Consider the following 26,065-nt stretch of genomic DNA (forward strand, 5'->3'; position numbering starts at 1 on the left):
TGCTCCATTGAATGTTTCTTTGCTGTGCTGAATCTCTTTAATTAAATTTCATTTGTCAATTTTTGTTGTTGTTGCATTTGCTTTTGAGGTCTTAGTCATAAATTCTTTTTCTAGTCTAATGTTTAAAAGTTTTCTTTTAGGATTTATATAGTTTGAGGTCTTACATTCAAGTCTTTAATCCCTTTGAGTTAATTTTTATATGTGGTGAGAGCCAGGGGTACCGTTTCATTCTTCTGCATATAGCTAGCCACTTTTTCCAGTACCATTTTTTTGAGTAGGACGTACTTTCCCAATTGTTTCTTTTTGTCAGCTTTGTTGGAGATCAGTTGGTTGTAGTATATGGCTTTATTTCTGAGTTCTCTGTTCTGTTCCATCGATCTGTGTGTCTATTTTTGCACCAGTACCGTGCTATTTTGGTTACTACAGCCTTGTAGTATAGTTTGAATTCACAAAATGGGATGCCTCTTGGTTGCATGAACTTTCATCAGGAGGCACATGATATTGGTTGTCTCCCTTTTAGTGATGTTACCTACTATTAATAATCCTTGCCTGGGTCTATTAATTCATTAGGAATTTTAAATGACAATATTATAATACTATTATTTTCTCTGCATTTATTTATTAGAATCCTTCTAAAAAGAGAAGCTTCCACTCAGTTATTTGGTTACCCTGCTGTAGAGGCATGATAAATACTTGATTTTCAGGTTTTCAAAATGATTAATTGATTCCCCAGTATCCTTCAAAGGTGAGAGGTGTTGTGGGGTGTTTTTGTTTTTTTGGTGTTTTTTTTTTTTGAAGTATTACTGTGAACTCATTTACTTAAACATAGTTATTCCCATCCTTTATAGTTGTTAGCTCATTGCCAGTCCTCCTGGCCCATTTTTTGGGTAGTGGGAGCCTTTTGACATGACTCCAAATCCCTTTGACATGATTCTAGTAGTCTTGGGTAGATTTTTTGCTTCTCTGATATGACAGAAGCATTGGAGGCTCATTTGTTTCCATGCTCAAAACTTGGAATCAGTCATTTCTCCAAAGGAGCCTCCCCTTTTTCTTTAAGTGGGAAATGGTATTTAGAGACTAGAATCTTGGAGTAAGAGGTACTCATTGCTGCTAGGTTAATCTTTGTTTCTATGCCTTTTTAATGGACAGAACTAGGAAAGATAGATTATGTATATATAAAATACATCATAATATTGCCAATTCAAAGTCAATAATTACACAGGGAATTTATTTAACCTCTTCAGTCTTATAGATGTCTCTTTTCTCCACATCAAAATCCTGATTTTCAATGACATTTTGTAATTATTCATTGACTTTATCCCACAGTTTACACATAACTGTTTCAGAATAACACTACTACCAACAATGTGATTATAAAAAAAATAGTTGCAGGTCTTTTTGTCCTTAGGGCAAAATCTACTTAGGATTCCTATTCAAATTGGAATGGTTCCTTCCCATGAAGTTATACTTTGATATATAGTTATATTCAATTGGTTTATTTTTTTCAAATTCTAATAATTGCTTCTTAATTTAATAAAGTACTACATTGTTAAAGTATATTTAAAGAATTCTAGCTTGTATCCCTAACCCCCCCACCCTGTTTCCTCCCTTTTCCTGTAACAACTCATTTTAAGGTTTATCCTTTCTTTATATTTATAAATAGTCTTTTTTCAATTCATAGTATAGCTTCTGTAATTTAGGAAGATTTGTGCTTTTGTTATAATGGTGATTTTTATATTCATACCATTATATAATGCCTTTGTCCCCTCTTTTTTGTAATTTTGACCATTATCTCTTAGTTTTATACAGTAAGTTATAGTGAAATTAGCTTCTTCCCCCTCCATTCCTCACAGCATTAATTCAACATAGTATTCTTCTTTGGATAGTGTCCACCCCTAGATGGTGTTTTATTCCTGCCAACCTGGACTACCTAAAGTTTTCTAAATGTGCTTCACACTGCCTCTATGCCATCAGCAAGATTATGTTATTCATTTATAAAAAATAGTTACTGATTCACTAACAGAATCAAGTCCCTACAAAGCCTTAGGCCAGCTTTGTGACCTTGCTCAAGTTTCTCAACCATCTTGAGTTTGGGAATATAGTGGTGAAAAAAGATGGAAATGGACCCCTCTTAATGGAATTGTCAGTCTTCCGTCTCACCAGAAGGAAGAATTATGCAATTTCTCAAGTTTATTTTTTTCTGGATAACTCCTCTCTTAGAATCCCTAGTCTGCTGGTGCTTAACTTGCCTGGAAATAATTTTCTCATTTGTCTACATTACTGGATGTTTACTTCCTATTTGGCTCAAACCTTTGCTAAAATAACTGCTGGGAAAAGTTGTTCAGAATTTGTCTACATTTCCCTTACAAATTATAATTTGCTTTTTTGTCAAAGCTCATAAAGTACAGTGCCAAAGGGATCATTAACTGCAAGGATAACATATGCAGATAAGAGAAAGGTTTTCATGTTAACTGAATGTTTCCTGTTTTGCAGCCCTAACAACATTTAGCTGACCAACACATTTTCTCACAGTGTCTTCATAATCTTTTTAACTTTTTTTGGTTCTACAGTGTATGTTTTATTGTATTGAAAGTACATATTAATATCCAAGTAGCAAAATATTTTACTATAATTTTAAAATATTTTGATTAGTGAACAAAGGATCAGATTCATGTTTATATGATCTTTTCATTAAATTATCAAAGGTTAATATGGAAACAGAGTAAGAAAATCTCTAGAATTTTAAAGTATTAAGTTCTAAACCTCAAATGATACAGTCATATAACGTTATGCTCAGGTAGGTACAGAGATGGGCAAGAGAGACAGACACAATCCCAAGGAATAAGACATTCCAAAAAGCTTGTGCAACAGTTTCAGAACCAGGGAGCCATTCTTTCAACCAGGTGAATGACATTTTCTACACACACACACACACACACACACACACACACATGTATATATATGTGTGTATGTATAGGCATATATGTATACATATATATAAAATAGAAATTCAGCTACATATTCATTTATGTTTTAGAAATAGAGCCATGACATTATAAATATATATGAAAATATATACATATATGTGGAAAATGTCAGTCAACTACAACTTCAAAATATTTTCTACATATATATCCCTGTTAACTATATATACGTATATATATATATATATATATATATATATATATATGTAGACAGAGAGAGAGTTATATAAATATATAGTTCTATATGGGTGTAGTCATGTGTCACTTAAGAAGGATATGTTCTGAGAAAAACATTGTTAGACTATTTAATCATTGTGCAAACATCATAGAGTGTACTTACACAAACCTAGATGGTATAGCCTAATATACACTTAGGCTATATGGTGTAGCCTATAGCTCCTAGGCTACAAGTCTGTACAGCATGTTACTGTGCTGATATTATATGCAATTGTGATACAATGGCAAGTATTTAAGTATCTAAATGTATCTAAACATAGAAAAGGTACAGTAAAAATATAATACAAAAGAAAAAGACATACCTATATAGGGCACTTACTGTGAATGGAGCTTGCAGGACTGGAAGTTGCTCAGAGTGAGTCAGTGAGTGGTGAGTGAATGTGAAGGCCTAGGACATTACTGTACTGTGCTATAGTTTTATGCAACTGTCAGTATAATAAGTTTGTTTACACCAACATCGCTACAACCACATGACCAATGTGTTGTGCTACAATGTCAGGACAACTACACTGTCAGTAAGCAATAGGAATTTTTCAGCTCCATTATAATCTTATGGAACCATCATTGCATATGTGGTCCATCATTGACTGAAATGTCATTTTGCAGCACATGACTGTATGTATGTATGTGTGTATATTTATATACCTATATATGAATTATAACCTTTGTAATTTATAAGGTTATAATTTATATATAAATTTTATATATTAAATATTATATGCCATAGATACATATGTATGTATATATAAATTATAAAGCAAGGTCCCAATCTCAAATGCCCACAAGGCCCATAAATATATCATGAGTGAGTCAAATAGTTGTCTTGGTATGTGTGCACACATTGAACGAATGGGGCAGACTGTGCCCCTTTTTAAAAGGGTACTCTTATGGTAGCTCTGAAAGTCATGCTGCATTTGCAACAGTGAATCCAGTGGAATATGAATCCAGTGTCATCAAGCATAATAATTTTTGAAGAAAAGTGGAAAACTCAGATTTTTATGGTAAAATCTACCAATTCTCTTTTTTTTTTTTTTTTGGCAGGGTCTCTGTCACCCAGGTGGCACAATCACAACTCACTGCAGCCTCCATCTCCCAGGCTCAAGCGATCCTCCTATGTCAGCCTTCTAAATAACTGCCATTTTTTAAAATTTTTTGTAGAGATGGGGGTCTCACTATGTTGCCTAGGCTGGTCCCTAACTCCTGGGCTCAAGTGATCCTGCCTCCTCAGCCTCCCAATGAGCTGGGATTATAGACATGAGCCACCATGCCTGGCCCCAATTTTTGAGTGTTGCCAATGAATTCTCTATTTTTTTAAAAAAACTTGCGCACACTAAAAGCACCTGCAGAGTGTATTTATACTGTTGATTGTTAATTTGCAATCTGTGGCATGAAATATACTACTACAACATGAATAAGGTCTATCTTACATATTTTAAGAGATTTAAGTACTATCTTACCTTCTTTTTCTGATATAGAAATCTATAGAAATTGTTTATATATCCTTAAACTGTTATAAACTATCAGTAACAACTGGAAATGTGACATTTCCATGAAATGAGGCAATTTATGTTTGCCAGAAAACACATTAAAATATTTTGTAATGGTCAATTTTGTGAACTAGAAACAGCTGTGTTTGGTGAACTGTTTGTTAGAATCTATTTTTTAAACTTAAAAAAGTTTTCTTTCTACTTTGCTTAGGTATCAAAGTTTGGTATCAAATGAAAAATTTTAAATTATACTTTGTTATGTATGGTTCTATCTGCTTTTTAAAAAACCAAGATAAGCTGAAGAACTGTGTCTCTAAATATCATACAAAACAGATTTCTTGGAAAACTGTTAATTTCTGAATATTCCCACCCTTTTCCAAGGAAATTCCGGGATAATCTGTTATGAAATTATGATGGGTAATAGCTATTTCTGTTACAAGTCAATTATAGCATTTACAGAAATTTATAAGGTTGCTAACTGGTTCACATTAGTACATAAACTAAAAGATTCTGAGGCTCTAACTTTAGAACTTTTAAATGTAACACTTTATTATCGGGGGAACCAGCCCCCAATATTTCAATGTAGGTTCTGTTCTATTTTCCCTAAGTGTCAGCTGGTCTGAGAAATAAACAGAAAGAGTACAAAAGAAAGAAATTTTACAGTTGGGTCTCCGGGGGTGACATCACATGTCGGCAAGTTCCGTGATGCCCGCTGAGCCGCAAAACCAGCAAAAAGAGGAGGGAGTGTATGAATAGGGTGTGGGTCACAGAGATCACATGCTTCAAAGGTAATAAAATATCAAAGGGCAGTGAGGCAGAGTGAGATCACAAGGGCAGAGAGGCAGAGAGAGATCACAAGTCCAGGGTGAAACTAGAATTACTGATGAAAGTCCATGTCCTGCTGGGCACACATTGTCATTGATAAACATCTTAACAGGAAACAGGGTTCAAGAGCAGACAACTGGTCTGACTAGAATTCACCAGGCTGGAATTTCCTAACCCTAGCAAGCCTGGGGCGCTGCAGGAGACCAGGGCATATTTCATCCTGTATCTACAACTGCATAAGACCGACACTCCCAGAGCAGCCATTTTAGAGGCTTCCCCGGGAATGCATTTATTTTCCCAGGGCTGTTCCTCGCTGAGAAAAAGAATTCAGTGATAATTCTCCTATTCCCTTTTGCAAGAAGAGGAATATGACTCTTCTGCCTGGCCCCGCAGGCAGTCAGGCCTTATGGTTGTCTTCCTTGTTCCCTGAAAATCACTGTTATCCTATTCTTTTAGGATGCCCAGATTTCGTATTGTTCAAACACACATGTTTTACAAACAATTTGTACAGATAATGCAATCATCACAGGGTCCTGAGGCGACATACATCCTCAGCTTACGAAGATGACGGGATTAAGAGATTAAAGTAAAGACAGGCATAGGAAATTATAAGAGTATTGATTGGGGAATTGATAAATGTCCATGACATCTTCACAATTTATATTCTTCTGCTGTGGCTTCAGCCAGTCCCTCTGTTTGGGGTCCCTGACTTCCTGCAACACTTTATAATACCCGTTTAGTTATTTTTAAACTTCTATTCTTTTGCTCACCAAAAAGTGTTTGTTAGGATTCAAATACTCAGGTGTTGAATTTTCTGCTTTACTCAGGGATTTGAATCTCTTTGATACTTAAATTTGGCCCACCAATCTACTGAAGTGATTTCTGTTGAGTAACTATAGGCTGAGTTGTGTGTTGTTGGAGGTGGATCACATTGAGTTGCAGACTGTATTAGTCCAGTTTCCATTGCTGTAAGGAAATACCTGAGACTGGGTAACTTACAAAGAAAAGAGGTTTAATTGGCTCATGGTTCCACAGGCTGTACAGGAAGCATGGAGGCATCTGCTTCTGGGAAGACCTCAGGGAGCTTTTACTCATGGCGGAAGGCAAAGCAGGAGCAGGCATCTTACCAGGCAGGAACACAAGCAAGAGAGAGGAGAGGGAGGTGCTACACAGTTTAAACCAACCAGATCTCATGAGAACTCTATCACGAGACAGCACCAAGGGGATAGTGCTATACCATTCATAAAGGATCCACCCCCATGATCCAATCACCTCCCATCAGACTCCACCTCCAACACTGGGTATTACAATTCAACATGAGATTTTTGACAGGGACACAGATCCAGACCACATCATTGACTTTGCCTGGATAGCAGTGTCAGGAGGAAATGTTTGACAAGTTTTCAATTCAAAGGCTTTTAATATCCATTCCAAACTGTATAGCAAGTGTGTATTCTACATACAGTCAACCAGTCCATATGACCCATGATAAATATCAAATTTATGTTATTTTTCCTTCATACACAGGCATGCACATATACACACTGTTTAATCTGCTGGTGTTAGTTCTATGAGTGGCCCAAATCACATGTGGATGTGGAAAGGGAACACCACACATTGAGATTTCCTTTGGTGATATGCTCAACCCTTCATGCTGCACCCCCACCCTGATACATAGCCATAGAGTCCTCAGGCATGTGCTGAGCACCTGGTGTGTGACATGTACCGTGCAGGGTTCTTAGGACACTAGAATGATCCCTGGCTTCAGAGCACTTCCCATCTGATGGACAGACATATGAGCATGATTTCAACACATAAAAATAAGTGCTCTCATGGAGAAATGCATGAGAGATGGTGGCCTGATTCATTCAACATTTTCGAGTACCTGAGTGTCAGGCAGTGTTCTAGATGCTCAGGATCTATCAAGTGAACAAAAGAGCCAAAGATATTTGCCCAAAACGAAACACTTGCAGAAAACATAAAAGGGCTCATACCTGAGTTCTGAGGTTTGCCCTGTATTTACATGACAAATGAGAATTTCAGCGAACAAAACTGAATGGCTTCTCTACACTAGCAATAAAATGAGCCAAAAAATGAAATTGAGGGGAAGATTTCATTTGCAACAGAATCAAAAAGAATAAAGTACTTGGGAAATAATTTAACAGAGTAGACTTGTCTAAACATGCGGCCAGGATTTCAAGCCCCCTTACCAGTGAATTAGCAAGAGTGGAACTCAAACATCCTTATATTCTGCTCCCAAATTCCATTTTATGGTATCAATGGGGAAGTTCAAGTTGCAATTTTGAGTTCTTGTTCTTTTTTAAAGACTACTTCTGTGAGTAGCCGTGAAAGTCTTCACTGTTCATCACAATCTGCCTGGCAGAAGGGGAAGTGAAGGGCACTCGGGGATGCCTCCATGCTAAATGCACTATTACTGATGAATACTGGAAAGAACGCTGGGTGAAACAGCATCTTCAAAACATGAAGGTGGGGCACCAGAGGTCCCAGACTTTGTTGTGGGGAGCACCTCTGTCCCCACACTGAAGTCTTGCAGCCTAGAGCTGCGGTATACTGACAGACAGCTAAGAAGGGAGGTGATCTCAGCACATAAAAGGGGGCCTGAAAGGTGGGTGTCCACTACTTGACAGCATAGAAAGCAGCCAAACCCAGGGATCCAGCCCACTGTTCTCTGGGCTCACCCACGTTTACAATGACAGCCCCTTAGGACAAGGTCAGGGAAGTGGCTTTTGTCTGTGATCAACAAAGTGAGGTAACAAATGACCAGCTATGTACATCTTCTTCATACATGTGTAGCCCTTGTATGAGAGATGCTCTGGTCTCTAAGGGCCCAGGCTCCATTTCCAGTTTCTCACTGCCTGAGCCCACTCCAGGCCTTTACAGATGCACTGGTGGTGGAGCCTCTGCCTAGGAAGGATTAAACACTGATTAGTCCGTCACATCCTGCAACAGAATTCCTTCTGGTACCCAGGCCACTCCCTGCCTCTTCTGGTTAATGTTTTGTGACTTTATTCTAGTGGTTTTATCCTGGCTCTGTTTCCTGACTCCGACTGTGTTCTGATCCTTATGTGAATACGCTTCACAGCTTTGGCCCTGTTAGGTTCTTTGCTCTTACCATTGGTTCAGTCTTTGAAGTTCTGACAGAGGCATATGGGTTTCAGTCTGGCTTATTTCCTGCCTCTCGGGCTCACAGCCACTCCAACCTGCTACCATCTCCCCCCAGGATCCTTGGAGGTAGAGAGGAAATAATTTTAAACATGGGTTAAATGATTGTTAAAGGTCTAAGCAACTGCAGTTTCACTAGGACAAATGTGGGTGACTTAAAGGGAATGACACTTATTGGCATGGATGTGTTTAGGCATGATTTTTATTTATTTATCTTAAAATTATTGCAACTTTGAAGTCATACATGTTGCTAAGCACCTGCATTACTCACCCACCTTGCCCATCGCATTTGCTCTCTTAACTCTTGGGAGGCCCCGTTTGCCCCCTTTGACCTCCCCCTCACATTCCTGTGGTGGCCACCAAAGAAGGAACAAACAGCTGTGAGAGAACAGTCCCAGAGTTCTCTGCTCATCCTGTGAACCTTGCCAACCACACAGAAGGCAGAAGAGCTGTGAGTAAGGCAGCTAGTTTTGTAAGGCACACTTTGCTCTTCCAGGCCTATGGACAGGCCAAATTACCTTGCTCTGCTCCATCTCTTACATTTGCCTTGTGTGACAGATAAATTGCAGTGGCAGTGAGTGAATAAACATGAATTCTTTTAACTGCATCATTGGTTTTAAGATAAGCTTAGATCAACAACAGTTAATGGAAATTATTAAACACTTATAGGATGTCAAATTATGTGTGAGGACTCAAAGATGAATAGAGCAGGGTTCCTGTCATCAAGGAATGCACAGTCTAATGGGGGGTAAATGTTTAAACATGTTGACCACAGTGTACAACGTGTGAAATAATAGAGGCATCTGAAAATACAGCAGCAGTAGGGAGAACTAATTGATTCTACCTGGAGGTGTCACTTGAAGGAGCCACAGGTGGTGGCCACTGAGATGCTTTAAAGGAAGAATAGGAGTAATAGGAGTGTTCCAAGTAGATAAGAAGAGAGAAAAGAAATTGCAGATAGGTAGAAATAACATGTAAAAACATGGTATGGTTTAGGAACTGTATTAGTTTTCTGTTGCTGCCATAACAAATTACCACAAACTTAGTGGCTTAAACACAAATTTATCATCTAATAATTCTGTAGGTCAGAAGTCCAACCTGAGCCTCAGTTGGCTAAAATCAAGGTGTAATCATGGCTACATTCCTTTCTGGAGGCTCCAGGGGAGCATTTAGTTGCTTGCCTTTTCCAGCTTCTGGAAGCCACCTACGTTCCTTGACTCATGACCGCCTTCCTCCATAGTCAGCAACAGTAGGTCAAGTCCTTCTCATATTTCAGATCTTTCCTCCTTCTCCTTTCATTTCATGTCTCAAATCCAGCCAGGAACAATTCTCTGCTTTGAAGTACTCACATGATTGGATTGGGCTCACCTGGTTAATCCACAATAATCTCCCCATCTCAAGGGGCCATTCTTAATCACATTTGCAAAGTCTCTTTTGTCATGTGAAGAAAGCCATCCACAGGTTCCAGGGATTAGGACATGCACATCCTGGGGGATGCGGGGGATTATTCTACCTACCATAGGAATTGTAGTTGCTATTACAGAACCAAAAGCATCATGGGAGATAAAGAGAGGGAGGAGACAGGTTTGGAGAAGGCGGCAGCTACCAGATAATGAAGACCCTTGTACACCATGTTGAGGAGCCTAGACTTAATTCTGAAGGTGATGAGGTCCTTTGAAGGGTCTAAAGCAAGGTGAGAATTGTGTTTCGATGGAGCATTCTGCTGGCAGCATGCAGGACAGACTCAAGGAAGACAAGTAAGGAAGTCCTCAGTCAGTTTACTAATTTATAGTGTACTGGCAGTCTGGTTACTACAGGTTGCTGAGTGATGAAAGGGGAGGGAATGAAGGGACAGAGCAGAGACTACTCTTTTGAGAAGAATTGAAATGAAAAGTCAAGGAGAGAAAGAAGGTAATTAAATGGGAGCGCTATGCCCAAGGTGGATTTTGTCTTGTTTTTGAAATGAGAGAGATGAGCAAATTTATAGTTTGAAGTTAATGATAATGATTATAATAAAATAGCTAACACTGATTAAGACTTTATTTGTACACTAAGATACTATACTACATATGTACATTGATTCATTTTTTTCTCTCTTACAACTGAAGAGACTGAGGCAAGGACTAGTTAAATATCACTTCAAGTTACATAGTTTTAAAAAATAGCAAAGCTGGCCAGGCATGGTGGCTCACACCTGTAATCCCATCACTTTTGGGGAGACCAAAGCAGAAGGATTGCCTGAGACCAGAAGTTTGAGACCAGCCTGGGCGACGTAGTGAGACTCCATCTCTACAAAACATTTTAAGAATACCTAGCGGGGCATGGTGATGCACACTTGTAGTCCTAACTACTTGGGAGGCTGAGGCAGGAGTATCGCTTGAGCCACAGGAGTTCGAGGCTGCATTGAGTTATGATTACACCACTGTACCCCAGCCTGGGCAACAGAGCAAGACTTTGCCTTAAAAAAAAAAAAACAAAAAAAAACAAAACTAGCAGAGCTATAATTCAAAACAAAATCCACTTGACTTGTGATATACTTGACTACTAGACTATGCTAGCCAGTAAAAAAGAAGAATAGGGCCGTGCGTGGTGGCTCACACCTGTAATCCCAACACTTTGGGAGGCCAAGGTGGGTGGATCACCTGACGTCAGAAGTTCAAAACCAGCCTGGTCAGCATGGTGAAACCCCGTCTCTACTAAATATACAAAAATTAGCTTGGCATGGTGGCGGGCACCTGTAATCCCAGCTACTCAGGAGGCTGAGGCAGGAGAATCACTTGAACCCGGGAGGCGGAGGTTGCAGTGAGCTGAGATTGCGCCATTGCACTCCAGCCTAGGCAACAAGAGCGAAACTTCATCTCAAAAAAAAAAAAAGGAAGGAGTAGAGATTAAAAGGAGAGAAGCTATTACTGATGACTCAATGCCTAGGAAAAGATAGGAGAGCATATATTTGAAAGCACACGTGGAGGAGGAAAGGAATATGTGGCCTAATATTTTCTGTGAATGAGTTAGGTGTGTGAGAAAGCTAAAGCTTGAGATAACCTATGGGAAAAGTCAAAGGAAGCAGTTTTGAGAGCTCAATGCATTTGGAAACTACTTGAAATGGCTGTATTGTTTATTTCCAGCAGTGAGAGGGGAGCAGGCGAAAGGGAGATGAGAGTGGTAACCATTTATGCTTTCACATTTATATTACCTTCCAAAGCATGCCAGCCATTCCCCAGAATGAAGCCAACCCACTAGGTAATGTCAAAGAAGTCACAAGAACAGGGTAGGCAAATAGCTATGACCACCTTGGACAAATCCAGGTTCCCTGCACACACCCACGCAAACAACTAATTGTTTCCTCATGCTGACCCCCTTCCAGATAAACTCACTTGGTGAAAGCTCTTACTGAGCTATTACTTCCTTGAAATGTCCTAGAATTTCCATTTTTGAAATTTTTTCCATATTGTTACATGTCATCCATGAATCATGAACTCTTTTTAAACTTTATCTCTAGAGTAAATGTTTCCTTCCAGTCACATAATTGCCAGCAGGGCAATTCAGTAACACAGAATCTATTGTGAAATCATATTTATGAACTTATGACATTATATCTAACCTTTCATTGTGTATGCTCTTTGACAATTTAAGATTGAACTTTGTGCTATATTTCTTAGATTCTGCATTTTTGAAACATGACAAACTTGAGTTCTGTACCCACTTGTATCATGCGATGTGAAAATGCAACCATTTTCCATGTATGATACTGTTTATGAGTGAAACATTTTTATCTGCTAGAACTTAGTGTGAAGTTTCTAACCAGGGATCGACCTGCTTAAAGAGACAGTTTATAATTTCACAGAAAAGTCACTTTTTGATGAATGTTGACATCTAGATTATGATTTTTTATGTTTAAGGCAGCTAAAATCTATTCTCCACAGTTTAGTTTTTTTAAGAGAGATTTGTTTTTTTAGAGGAGACTGAAATAACAAAGTTTATCAACTAACATTCTGAACATCTATGACTTTACCTTTTCCAATTTATGTAGAAACTGCAAGAACATATCAGGTGTTTTACCCCGTCAGCTTTCTTTGCAGGTTTGTAAGGCACCAAAGGCCAGCAGAATGATAGAGACAGAAAACAGGAAAGGAAACCTCTGTAGTTTTCCTGCTTTTCTGTGGCCATAAAACTAGCCAACATGTATCCTTGGCCCACCTACAATTAGGCTTCAAACCATTGCTGTTTTTTTGTTTGTTTTCTGAGACGGAGTCTTGCTCTGTCGCCTAGGCTGGAGTGCAGTGGTGCAATCTCGGCTCACTGCAAGCTCCACCTCCTGAGTTCATGCCATTCTCCTGCCTCAGCCTCCCGAGTAGCTGGGACTACAGGCGCCCGCCACCATGCCCGGCTAATTTTTTGTATTTTTAATAGAGACGGGGTTTCACCGTGTTAGCCAGCATGGTCTCGATCTCCTGACCTCATGATCCGCCTGCCTCAGCCTCCCAAAGTGCTGGCATTACAGGCGTGAGCCACGGCGCCTGGCCACCATTGCTGTTAAAGATGGGACTCAACTTAGGGGAAATACAGCTGAGCATTCAGTAAGTCAGAGCTAGAATCTGCCTATATCTGCCACTAGGACCTGATCACAGTACTCTCTAAATTCTAATTCTCTCTGAATTCTGCTCTAATTCCCTCTTGTTTACAGTGATAGTCTGCAAGCACATTTTTAATAGCCTTTTGTTATTAAAAGTAATACATATTGGAAAAATTAGAAAACACAGGCAAGCAAAAATAAAAACATAAAAGCAGCACATTCTTACTACCCAGAGCACATCATTTTAACATCTTAGTTCTTATCCTTCTGGATCTCTATATATTCACATACTCATATGTAAAATAAGATCATCTTCTATGGACAGTTCTTGCTTTCTGGCTTAACAAGATGTCTCAGCTTCACTTTGTGTCTTCCCTGTACCAGACCTGAAATCAACCATTTCTAACACTTGCTGCTTCCTTTTAGTGGGAAATAAGATTAAAGACCAAAATGTATTAGGGGTGCTCATTGTTGTTAATGTGGCATTGTTTCTAGACCATTATATATTTTTTAACCTTTAAGTTTAGTGATACAAGTGCAGGTTTGTTACGTAGGTAAACTTGTATCATGGAGGTTTGTTGTACAGATTATTTCATCACCCAGGTATTAAGCCTAGTACCTATTAGTAGTTTTTCTTGATCCTCTCCCTTCTCCTCCCTTCCACCCTCTGACAGGCCCCAGTGTGTGTTGTTTCCCTCTATGTGTCCGTGTGTTTTCATCATTTAGCTCCCACTTATAAGTGAGAACATGTGGTATTTGGTTCTCTGCCCCTGTGTTAGTTTGCTAAGGATAATGGCCTCCAGCTCCATCCATGACCCTGCAAAGGACATGATCTCATTCTTTTTTATGGCTGCATAGTGTTCCATGGTGTATGTGTACCACATTTTCTTCATCCAGTCTATCACTGATGGACATTTAGGTTGATTCCATGTCTTTGCTATTGTGAATAGTGCTGCAATGAACATACACATGGATGTGTCTTTATAATAGAATAATTTGTACTCCTTTGGGTATATACCCATTAATGGGATTGCTGGATCAAATGGTATTTCTGTCTTTAGATCTTTGAGGAATCACCACTGTCTTCTACAATGGCTGAAATACTTACACTTCCACCAACAGTGTATAAGCATTCCTTTTTCTCCACAACCTCAGCAACATCTGTTATTTTTTGACTTTTTAAAAATTGTTATCTTTAGTTCTGGGGTACATATGCAGGATGTGCAGGTTTATTACATAGGTAAATGTGTGCCATGGTGGTTTGCTGCACCTGTCAATCAACCTATCACCTAGGTATTAAGCCCAGCATGCATTAGCTATTTTTCCTAATGCTCTCCCTCCCCCAACTAACAGTAGCCATTCTGACTGGTGTGAGATGGTGTCTCATTGTGGTTTTGATTTGCATTTCTCTAATGGTCAGTGATGTTGAGCTTTTTTTCATAAAATTGTTGGCATTGGCCACATGTATGTCTTCTTTTGAAAAGTGTTCATTTCCTTTGCTCACTTTTTAGTAGGGTTATTTGGCTTTTTCTTGTAAATTTACATTCCTTATAGATGCTGGATATTAGACCTTTGTCGGATGCATAGTTTGCAAAAATTTTTCCCATCCTGTAGGTCATTTACTCTGTTGATAGTTTCTTTTGCTGTGCAGAAACTCTTTAGTTTAATTAGATCCCGTTTGCCAATTTTTGTTTTTGTTGCAATTGCTTTTGGTGTCCTCATCAGTAAATCTTTGCCTGTGTCTATGTCCTGAATGGTATTGCCTAGGCTGTCTTCCAGGGTTATTATAGTTTTAGGTTTTACATTTAAGTCTTTAATCCATCTTGAGTTAATTTTTATGTATGGTGTAAGGAAAGGGTCCAGTTTCAATCTTCTGTATATGGCTATCCGGTTACTCCAGCACCATTTACTGAATAGGGAGTCTTTTCCCCATTGCTTGTTTTTGTCAGGTTTGTCAAAGATCAGATAGTTGTAGGTGTGCGGTCTAGGCTATTTAATGGACAAAGCTAGGGAAAAAAATTTTAAGCATGAGTTCATACTTGTATTTGCACTTCAATTTTAACTTTGTAGTGTTTTCACTAATTTGATTTTACAATTGTATCTCTTTTACACAGGAAATTGATTTCTAATGTAATTGACATTAAAGTTTTCTTGAGTTTACCATAAAAATCACTCTTTTAAAGTGTTTTTAATGGCTTTTAGTATATATACAGAGTTGTATAATCATGGCATAATTGTGGAATATTTCCGTGACACCAAAGAAACCTTGTGCCCATTAAAAGTCATTCCCCTCCCACTAGTTGTCTTATGTGTAGGAAACCACTAAATCAACTTTCTGTCTCCAAAGATCTGCCCACTCTGGATATTTCATATAAATGAATAACACAATATGTGGCCTTTGGTGTCTTGCCTCTTTCACTTAGTATATAGATTTCAAAGTTCATCCATGTTACAGCAGGTATCAAGACTCCATTCTTTTTTATGGCTGAATATTCCATCCTATGGATATATATTTTTTGTTTGTCCATTTGTCAATTGATGGACTTGTAGGTTGTTTCTCTTTTTTTTTACTATTATGAATGATGCTGCCATATTTGTGTCCAAGCTTTTATATGAGCATATATCTTCAATTTAATTGAGTACACTCTTTGCTTTTTCACGTGGATTTGAGTTATTGTTCCTTCTTTCCAGCATGAAGAGCTTACTTTATTATTTCTTATAAGGCAGGTGTGCCAGCAATGATTTTCTCTATTTTGGTTTATATTGGAATGTCTTTATTTCCTCTTCCTATTTGAAAGATATTTTTGATGGATATAGGATTCTTGGTTGACAGGTGTGTGTGTGTGTGTGTGTGTGTGTGTGTGTCTGTTTTTTCTTCACTTTAAATGTGTCAGCCACTGCCTTCTCCCTTCCATTATTTTAGATGAGAAGTTACTCTTATGTGATTCCCTTGTACATAATAAGCTGGGGTTTTTTGTTTTGCTTTTTGCTGCTTTGGAGATTTATCTTTATCTTTGGCTTTCAGCAGTTTGTGATGTATCTGAATGTGAATATCATTTTGTTGATTCTACTTGGGATTCTTTGAGCTCCTGAATATGTTTTCATCCCATTTGCAAATTTTTTTATTTCTTTAAGTATGTTTTCTGTTCTCTTTTTCTCTAGTTCTCCCATTACTGTAATTTAGTGGGATTAATGTCCTCCATTTCTGTAACAATCTGTTTGTGTGTCTTCATGCTTTTTCTCTCTGTTATTCAAATTATATACAGTAGTCCCCCCCACCATCTGCAATTTTATGTTCTGCGATTTCAGGTATCTGTGGTCAACTATGGTCCAAAAATATTAAGTGGAAAATTCCAGAAGTAAACAATCCATAAGTTTAAATTGCATGCTATTCTGAGTAGTGTGATAAAATCTCTCATGTTCCCACACCATCCCACCTGAAATGTGAATCATCCCTTTGTCCAGCATGTACACACTGTGTATGCTACCCACCCATTAATCACTTAGTGGCTGTCTTAGTTACCAGGTCCACTGTTGCAGGATTGCTGTGCTTGTGTTCAAGTTACCCTTATTTTACTTAATAATGGCCCCAAAGCACAAGACCAGTGATAGTGGCAATTTGGACACGCCAAAGAGAAGCCATAAAGTGCTTTCTTTAAGTGAAAAAGTGAAAGTTCTCAATTTAATAAGGAAAGAAAAAAAAGTTTGCTGAGATTGCTAAGATCTACAGTAAGAACAAATCTTATCTGTGAATTGTGAAGAAGGGAAAATAAATTTGTGCCTAGCATAAATGGGTTTGGTACTATCCATTCAGGGATCCTCCTGGGGTCTTGGAGCACATCCCCCATGAATAAGTGGGCACTACTGCCTTCTCTACTGATCTACAAGTTTACCGATTGATTCTTTTGCTCAAATCTACTGTTGAACTCCTCCAGTGAATTTTTCAATTATGATTTTCTACTTAGGAATTTCAGTGTAGCTCCTTAAAAATTTCTTCCTACTGACAATCTCTATTTGATGCATTGTCATCATACTCTCCTTTAATTTTTTAAACATGGTTTCTTTCATTCTTCAAACATATTTATAATATTTTCTTTGAAGTCTTTGTTAAATCTAACATCTGCATCCTCCCTAAGAAAGTTTCTGCCTGTTGGTTTTTTTTTTTTTTTTTTTCCTCTGCAGAAAGGAACTGGGCATCTCACTATGTGGGATGGGGGTCATATTTTCTTGTTTCCTTGCAAGTCTCATAATTTTTCATTGTAAATTGGACATTTTAGGTCATATATTGTAACAACTCTGGATTCTGATCCTTCCCAGGCTTATTGATGCTGTTTTGTTCTTGTTATTGTTGTTCATCTATTTATTTGTTTAGTGACTTGGCTGGACTAATACTGTGAAGTATATTTTTCCCCCGCAGTAGGCAGCCTCTGATGTCTCTGCTTAGATAGTTGTTCCTTGTTTTTTTGTTTTTAAACTTCAATTCCTGGGTGTTGCCCTGGGTCAGTCACTGATCGGTCAGAGGTCACGCTTAAGCCCACTGAGCCAGTAAGGTTTTCATCCTTTTCCATTGGGTCTGTGTGTGGCTTGGGAACAACTTTTGGAGTTCGAGGAGTTTATATATCTGCCACTTTTAACTCAGGGACTGACTTGGAAGTACCCTGTCTGGTTGATCTTGGGTGGTCACAGCCATGGGCTTTTCCACAGTCTCCTGGACCACCAGTATCAAGTGTGAATTTTTTTACTGTCCCTCGTCCCAATTTCTCTGTTAAACTTCTGCTGGTCTACATCTATTAGCATCACGAAACTATTAGCCTATTCTGTTAGCCCTTATTATATCTGTTTCTCTATGTCTGTTATTTTTTACATTGCTCTGGGACTTGAATATCCTACACTCTGTTCCAAATAAAGTCAAAGGCAGGGCTACAGAGCTGCAAGTCCTCACAGCTTGCTCAGCCCCCAACCTGGTTAGAGCCTCTGTGTTACTGAGCAGGAGCTGGGGATATGGGGAACTCTGATCTGTTTTGTTTGCCCTGCCCAGGGTCTCCCTGTAGAGCAGGACATTAGGGAGTTAGTACTGGCACTACCGAACAGCTACAGCTGCCTGTGGGGAAGAAGGGGAGGATGAGTGCTGAGTGCTACCGTTTCTTAGATCTTCACCTGGGATAGATCTTGATCCTCAGCAATAGGAAAGTGGGGGACATGGGCACCTCACTGGCTGCAAGCCTGCCCAGAATAGTTCTGAAACCTGAAGCTAGAGGGATGGATGCAGCCCATGGTTCAAATGCCACAGTTTCTTGCTGAGCTTCAGTAGATTTTATTGAATAAGTGTTTCTCAATTTATTATATAACCTTAGGTCAATTTCCAGAGACTTTAAATGGTTGTCTCAGATTATTTTGACCAGTTAAATCAATGCTTCTTTTGTTTCTTTTGTTTGTTTTTTTTTTTTAGACGGACTCTCACTCTGTCACCCAGGCTGGAGTGCAGTGGCGTGATCTCAGCTCACTGCAACCTCTGCCTCTGGGGTTCAAGCGATTCTCCTGCCTCAGCCTCCCCAGTAGCTGGGACTACAGGCATGCGCCACCATGCCCAGCTAATTTTTTTTGTATTTTTAGTAGAGATGGGGTTTCATCATGTTGGCCAGGCTGGTCTCAAACTCCCGACCTCAGGTGATCTGCCCGCCTCAGCCTCCTAAAGTGCTGGGATTACAGACGTGAGCCACAGTGCCCGGCCAAATCAATGTTTCTTTGAAGGAGAGAATTCATCAAACTCTTCATCCCACCATTTTGGAAGTCCCACCCACCCCCTGGATTGGTCTGTAATTTATAATTTTACTTATTTGCTTTAAATCAGCAGCCCCCAACCTTTTTGACACCAGGGACCAGTTTCGTGGAAGACAATTTTTCCGTGGGGCAGAAGGAATGCTTTTGGGATGAAACTGTTCCACCGTAGATCATCAGGCATTACATTCTCATAAGGAGTGCACAACCTAGATCCCTCACACGCACATTTCACAATGGGGTTTATGCTCCTATGAGAATCTAATGCCACCGCTGATCTGTCAGGAGGCAGAGCTCAGGTGGTAATGCTCACTTGCCCGCTGCTCATCTCCTGCTGTGCAGCCCAATTCCTAAAGCCCAGGGGCTGGGAACTCCTGCTTTAACTTGCAATATTAAAACATTGCAAAATGCCAAATACAATCATTTACTTAAAATAAAACTGCAGAATGTAGTTTCAGTATTCTGTCATTTTTTTTTTTTGTATCTGTCTCTTCAAACTTTGGCCTACCTTAAGGCAGAGCCTATGTTATATTCATTTCTGTTTTTGTTATGCAGGGAGCATTAAGTAGGAAGTAATGGTCTTTTTAGCTTAAGAACAAAACTAAATACTATCTGTTTTTTTGAATATTTGAGTCCACAATTACCTTACCCAGTAGTTTACCTTCAGAAAATGGCTGGTTAGCTAGTTACTGGGCTAGCCCCTAGTTGGTCTTCATTGTTCCCATATACATACAAACACACACTCACATATTTACCTTTTCATAATCTTTTCCCAGCAACTTTTCTCCTTTAAGTGTGTCCATTTGTAAAGGCTTTTTTTTTTTTTAACTTATTAGATTTTAAAGCCATAGTAACTATGGTCTGTACACTTTGGGAAACCAATGAAAATGTTTGAAACATGAAATAAATTATATATTGGCTAAAAAATACTGCAGAACCAAAATAAATATCTGTAAAATGTAACATTAAGTCGACTTACCAACAGCAACTCAACAGTTAAAAAGTTACAAATAGACCGGGCGCAGTGGCTCACGCCTGTAATCCTAACACTTTGGGAGGCCAAGGCGGTGGGTTGCCTGAGCTCAGGAGTTCGAGACCAGCCTGGGCAACATGGTGAAACCCCATCTCTACTAAAATACAAAAAATTAGCCAGGTGTGGTGGCATGCACCTGTAGTCCCACCTACTTGGGAGGCTGAGGCAGGAGAATTGCTAGAACCCGGGAGGTAGAGGTTGCAGTGAGCCAAGATAGCGCCACTGTACTCCAGCCTGGGCAACAGAGCGATAATCCATCTCTGGGGAAAAAAAAAGTTATAAATAAATTATATTTAAGGTGGCATATGAATAGATTTTAAGATATTTGATACAGGTAGAGTATCCTCAAAGGTCTTAAAGATCTTGTTCACTATATTTCACCCATAGATTAAAAAAAAAATGAGGGTTGTAGGGATTGGAAGCCAGGCCTGGCACCAGATAGTATGGCCCTCATGAAAGATCCCCAACACTTTCACAAAGAAGAAATGGTTTCATAATGCATTTAACATTTTTCTACCCTGATGCGGGTAGAAAGACCACGAAACCCCACTGTATAGACTCAGACTTTTGCATTTTGATAGCTGCATTCATTCATTTTCTAACAAATATAAGCAATTTACCTAGCACCTGGGTATACTGTGCCTGGGATTATACTGTGCCTGGGATTCTAGTAATACTTTGGCTGAGGATACAGTGAAGGACAAGGTAATCTGGGCCCTTTCCTCATAGGTCTTATATACTAGCTGGGGAAGTATAAAAATGTTTTTAATAATGTAAGTAAATTTATTCTTCCAGATTGTAATGTTATGAAGCTCAGCGTTCTTTAGAGGTAGGAGCAAGTACACGTGGTTATCTTCTTTAGATTTGGAAGTCAGAAAAGGCCTTCTTATGAATTCATATTTAAGATGAGACATGAAGAAAGACTTGGAGTGAAGTAGGGGGAGTAAGGAATGACTAATCAGAGGCCCTGGAGAAAAAGAGAGACTCATACATCTGTGGAAATCAAAGGCAGCCAGTGTGGCAGAAGCACTGAAGCACTGGGAGCTTAAAGAGGGTGTTGTGAAAGGAGGCTGTGGGGGTGTTGGGGTCAGGCAGGACCTCAAGGTCTTGAATACCAAGGGTCTTGAATTTTATTCCACTTGAAGTGTTTTGAGCACCCAGCATAACATAACCTCGTCTGATTTTTAAAAAGATCTCCCTGGCAGAAGGGCAGTTAGGAGGTTTAGTAATGGTCCAACTGAGAGATGATGAGACTTGGGCCAGTGGGATCAGGGAAGGAAGAGGAAAGTGGATGAATTCAATAAGCACTTTAGAGGTAAGGGCCAGGCTTTCACGCCTGTAATTTCAGCACTTTGCGAGGCCAAGGCGGGTGGATCACCTGAGGTCAGGAGTTCAAGACCAGCCTGGCTAACTTGGTGAACCCCCATCCCTACTAAAAATACAAAAAATTAGCTGGGCGTGGTGGTGCGCCCCTGTGGTCCCAGCTACTTGGGAGGCTGAGGTACGAGAATCACTTAAACCCAGGAGGCAGAGGTTGCAGTGAGCCGAGATTGCACCACTGCATTCCAGCCTGGACGACAGAGTGAGACTCCGTCATAAATAAATAAATAAATAAATAAATAAATAAATAAATAAATAAATGTAAGAACAACAGGGCTGAAAAACACAAATATTCTCTTTAGTTCTATTTTGATACTGTCACTAGCAGTTGAAGTCAAACCTAATACAAATGCTCATTGCATTATGATTTTAGGATGGTAAAACTTTAGTGTTTGATGATGTTTTATGATGTCTGTTAACTAATTATCACCTAACTCAGAAAACAGATCAAAAGTCATTTTAACTAGAAATAAAATGGGAATAAATAGTACCTCTTTATGCATTGGAAAACTTTCCATGCTTCTTTGACAGCAGAGGCAAAGGCATCACGGTACAGGGGAGTGATCGTGGGTTTTTGGAGCTGAACCACTTGGGTTTAAATTCTCACCCTGCCTTTAACTAGCTCTATAACCTTGAACAAATCATTTTTCTAAACTTTAGTTTCAAATGGAGATGATAATCTTTATTTCACAACATTTTTAAGAATGAAATAACTGATGGGCAACACATACTCTAATAGCTGTTCAATAACCATTCATTTTCTCAACTTACAAATAGCCAACCTATAATCTACACTATTCAGATTGTTTGTTAAACCTTGAAATTTTTTTTAGAGTTAGAAGAATTTAACTCAATCCTCTCAATTTCCAGACAAAGAAATAACAGCCTAGGGAGTTGAAAAGACTTGCCTGAGGACACAGAATGTACTGGGGGCAGAATAGAACTAGCACTATTTTCTCCAAACACCTGGCATGTTTCCAGTACACTACATTGCCTCGTGTATCCTCTAATGTTTAATGGAGGATTTTATAAGATAACCATATATCCATTCCATCCCCTGTTTAAGCCTAAAGAGAATGGTGATTAACAGTGACCTTATGTTCTCTTTGCTAGTTACATGCTATGGGAAAACTTCCTGGAACCAGAATGGCAGCGTTAAAAGCCAAGTATACCTTGCTGCATGACGCCGTGATGAGGTATGCAATTTACCAATATGGAGACATGATTAATCACCTTTAAATTTCTTACTGGTGATGAGACCTGTCTTCATTTGCATTCCCCCATAAGCAGACCCTGAGGCAAGGATTTGCGTTCAGGGAGTTTGAGAAGTGGTACGAGAAAGCATCGTGAGAGAGTGGGGAAGTGCGACTGGGAAGGAAGGAATCTAGCCTTGATCAGGCCGTGTACATCTGCGAGTTTATATGATGGGCTACTGGGGCTCAGCCTCACAGAGGAGCCTCTGAGTGGCTCACCTCAGCACTCTCCTACTGAAGGGTGAGGAAACTGGAATATTTGCCCACCAGTTTCCACCACTCATTTATTACAAATTACTTCCAGGGAGATTAGCTCTTGGCACTTCCAGCTTGCGCTTTGACAAACCAAGCAAACTTTGATGGCCAGAGACAGCTCTCAGGCGGAGGGACACAGGTGCTGCTGATTCATATGGTAACTGTCCACTAAAGCTGCAGGTGGGCAAAAGGATTCTGGTGGGACACTGACAGTCTCTGCATAGGACACACCTGCAGGACTCTTCTCCCGTGTCTGTTCATCACTCAGAGGTGTAGATTCTCCAACAACCCCAGCCTGAGTCTGCTGAGACCCTGTCTGTACTTCTCACCTCCTCCCCATATCACAAGCTACTTACACCTTACAAGTCCCAATCAGCAACAGGTCAGAAGAACAGGCTATCACAGAAGAGTCCAGCAAGCCTGCCTGAGCACTGGCTATTAGCCACTGGGAATTAAGAGGGCAGGGGAGTGAAGAAAGAGGGAAAACCCTAATGTGCTGTGATTCTTTACCACTCCCAAGCCTCTTTCTTTCCTTCCCCCACCTCTTGTCTCAGGGCCTTGCATTGTATCTTCATCAAAAGCCAAGGAGCAACAGCAACAGATAGAAACTCCATGCTGCCACTCCCCAGCCATCTTCTCCCCGCAATTCCCAATCACTTCCCCTCCTTCTTATCTTGCCCAGAGATATCTGGCTACTTTGAAGGTAAAAGCATGAGGGAAGAGTGAACAACTTGGAAAAGAGCAGAGCTGCATTCCTATGCAAACTTCAAGTGCACCCAGGTTCCTCACACCCTTCCAAAGCCCCCAGCCTTGGTTCCTCATCCTCAAGCCCAAGCCAAGTCCTCACCCCCACACCTAATGGAGGTTCCATTCCCCCGTAGCTGGTCACGCCTGCCAGTGTGTTCTCAGAGTTCTCAAGGCTCAGGAATTTTGAGACTTTAAGTGGAAAGTCTGGAGTAATCTTTTACAACATACTTCACACTGCTTAACTGAGAGGAAATGCCATGCAGTTCTCTGGGCATCCCTCCAATCCTCTTTGCAGATTCAAGGAATATCAGTGTTTCCTGCCCTCTGGATAGCTCTTCTTTTTTTTTAGACAGAGTCTCCCTCTGTCACCCAGGCTGGAGTGCAGTGGCCTGGTCTTGGCTCACTGCAAGCTCCGCCTCCCAGGTTCACGCCATTCTCCTGCCTCAGCCTCTTGAGTAGCTAGGACTACAGGAGCCCGCCACCACACCCGGCTAATTTTTTTGTATTTTTAGTAGAGACGGGGTTTCACTGGGTTAGCCAGGATGGTCTCAATCTCCTGACCTTGTGATCCTCACGCCTCGGCCTCCCAAAGTGCTGGGATTACAGGCGTGAGCCACCGTGCCCAGCCTGGATAGCTCTTATCTAGAGCCCAGTGGAGATTTGCAGGGTGCTTTGACTTAACTTCCTCCTCCCCTGGCCCACAACTCAGCTCCCTGGCCCCTAATGACAAGTAGCAATGCAGGACCTCAGCTATGGCACTATTTCTTCCTCTTCCAGGTTGTGTTGCAAAACAGTTAACTTCCCTTCTGCTACCCACATTTTACATCTTGACCACTTAGTTCCCTCTAATGCCATTGCAAATACTCACCATTCTCTCCTACTCCCAATGCCTGATGGGTGGGAAAGATATGAAGTAGACTCTTCATTCGTGCTGCTAGGACTACAGCTGGGCAGATATAGCCTGGAAATATTGAACTGAAACTGAATGAGTCTTCCATAGAAACCATGTTATAAGAGTTGTTAAAGTCTCTTCTACTGGTATCATGTTTTAAATACATGTGGGTAAGTTGCGATTTGTGTTCTGGCTGGAACCCTACCACCCTGTCCTTTCTATGCAAAAACAGGCACTGTAGCCTGGTCCAACAGCTTACAATTTCAATAGCTGAAGCCTGACCTATTAAGGAGACCAGATAACTTTAGATTTACGAAGTTTATTAGCATACATGGAAATTGAATTATAGGAGAATAATTCCAGCTTTCATTAATGAAAATTATTTGAGGGATCACTGTAGCTATTGTTGTTGCTATTTGGTACCTAACATCATGCCTGGAACGTGTTATGTCCCAGTAAATGTTTTGCTAGATGCTATTGAGCAAATGACATTATAAAACCTGGGAAAATGGATGTATCTGTACTGAATTGAGAATATCACAAAGGTGAGGCAGACACAAGGTAACTTCAGTTGAGATTGGCTTGATCAGGTCATTGGGCGTCTCTGCAAATGAGCTGGAACTTGAAGATTTATCTTGGTGAGGACAGTTGGTGGGGAGCATACATCAAAAGAGAGCTCTGGCTCTAAAACAGGAAGTGGTGAGGGCTTACTTCAAATAGGAGAGGGAGCTAATATAAGGGTTTCTGGGAAATAGGAATCATATCTACTGGTAAGGTTGGAGCCGATGCTTGCTGATGCTAGCTTGCAGCATAGAGGAGTTCTATAAGATACTGGAGATTCCACCATGTCCTTTTTCTACATCCTCTGACAGATGTTTAGTCCTTTTCCCTACATAGGGCCAAGGTCATAGAATATAACTGGGGTTGTAGGAATCTCCCTCTACCGTGACCTTCAAGTCCATCCAGCTCTAACCAGTGTCCAATTTAGAATCAGAAATCTGTAAATTAATTTATATTCATAATTGCGTATGGGAATTTCTCTTCCTAGTTTCCTAATAAAGTGCCATTAGAAAAGTTTCTGTTTTTTCATAGTTCACTAAGTGGGGAGAGATTTTCCTACAATTATGTTACAAGAATTCAAGAGAGCTAGGGTTATTTGGGGAGTTCAAGGGAAAACCTCCTCTTTCCGTATCATTTATCCCCTTCTAGTAAGTCATAATCATTCTTCAAAGTCAAGTTCAAATGTCACATTCCCATTGAGTGATCCTTTCTCTGTTGTCTCCTGCTGTCTTGATCTGGACACCAGCGGTAGTACTTGTCATCTGGTATTCCTCCGCATCTGCCAGATTGTAAGATTCTTGAAGCTAGGAGCTAAGCCTTATTCACCTCCTGCACCTAGCATAGTACAGTCATCTCTTGGTATCCTTGGAGGATTGAT

General features: G+C 39.9%; 2 protein-coding genes across 12 annotated transcripts in view; one reads left to right on the plus strand and one right to left on the minus strand.

The window, feature by feature from the left end:
* The window catches only part of CCDC146 (coiled-coil domain containing 146), a 172,157-nt gene that overhangs the window by 91,366 nt on the left and 54,726 nt on the right, over nt 1–26,065 (plus strand). For 7 of the 10 annotated variants that reach the window (XM_055114574.1, XM_063605931.1, XM_055114578.1 and 4 more), the window contains one exon: nt 22,594–22,676. The exons of the other annotated variants lie outside the window; for them this stretch is intronic. In XM_055114574.1, coding sequence (XP_054970549.1) covers nt 22,594–22,676 — 83 coding nt within the window. The remainder of the gene's footprint in view (nt 1–22,593; nt 22,677–26,065) is intronic. 10 annotated transcript variants of the gene reach the window in all.
* The window catches only part of FGL2 (fibrinogen like 2), a 65,518-nt gene that overhangs the window by 20,967 nt on the left and 18,486 nt on the right, over nt 1–26,065 (minus strand). The gene's annotated exons all lie outside the window — the stretch shown is intronic.

Source organism: Pan paniscus, chromosome 6 (assembly GCF_029289425.2).
Source record: "Pan paniscus chromosome 6, NHGRI_mPanPan1-v2.0_pri, whole genome shotgun sequence".
NCBI lineage: Eukaryota > Metazoa > Chordata > Mammalia > Primates > Hominidae > Pan > Pan paniscus.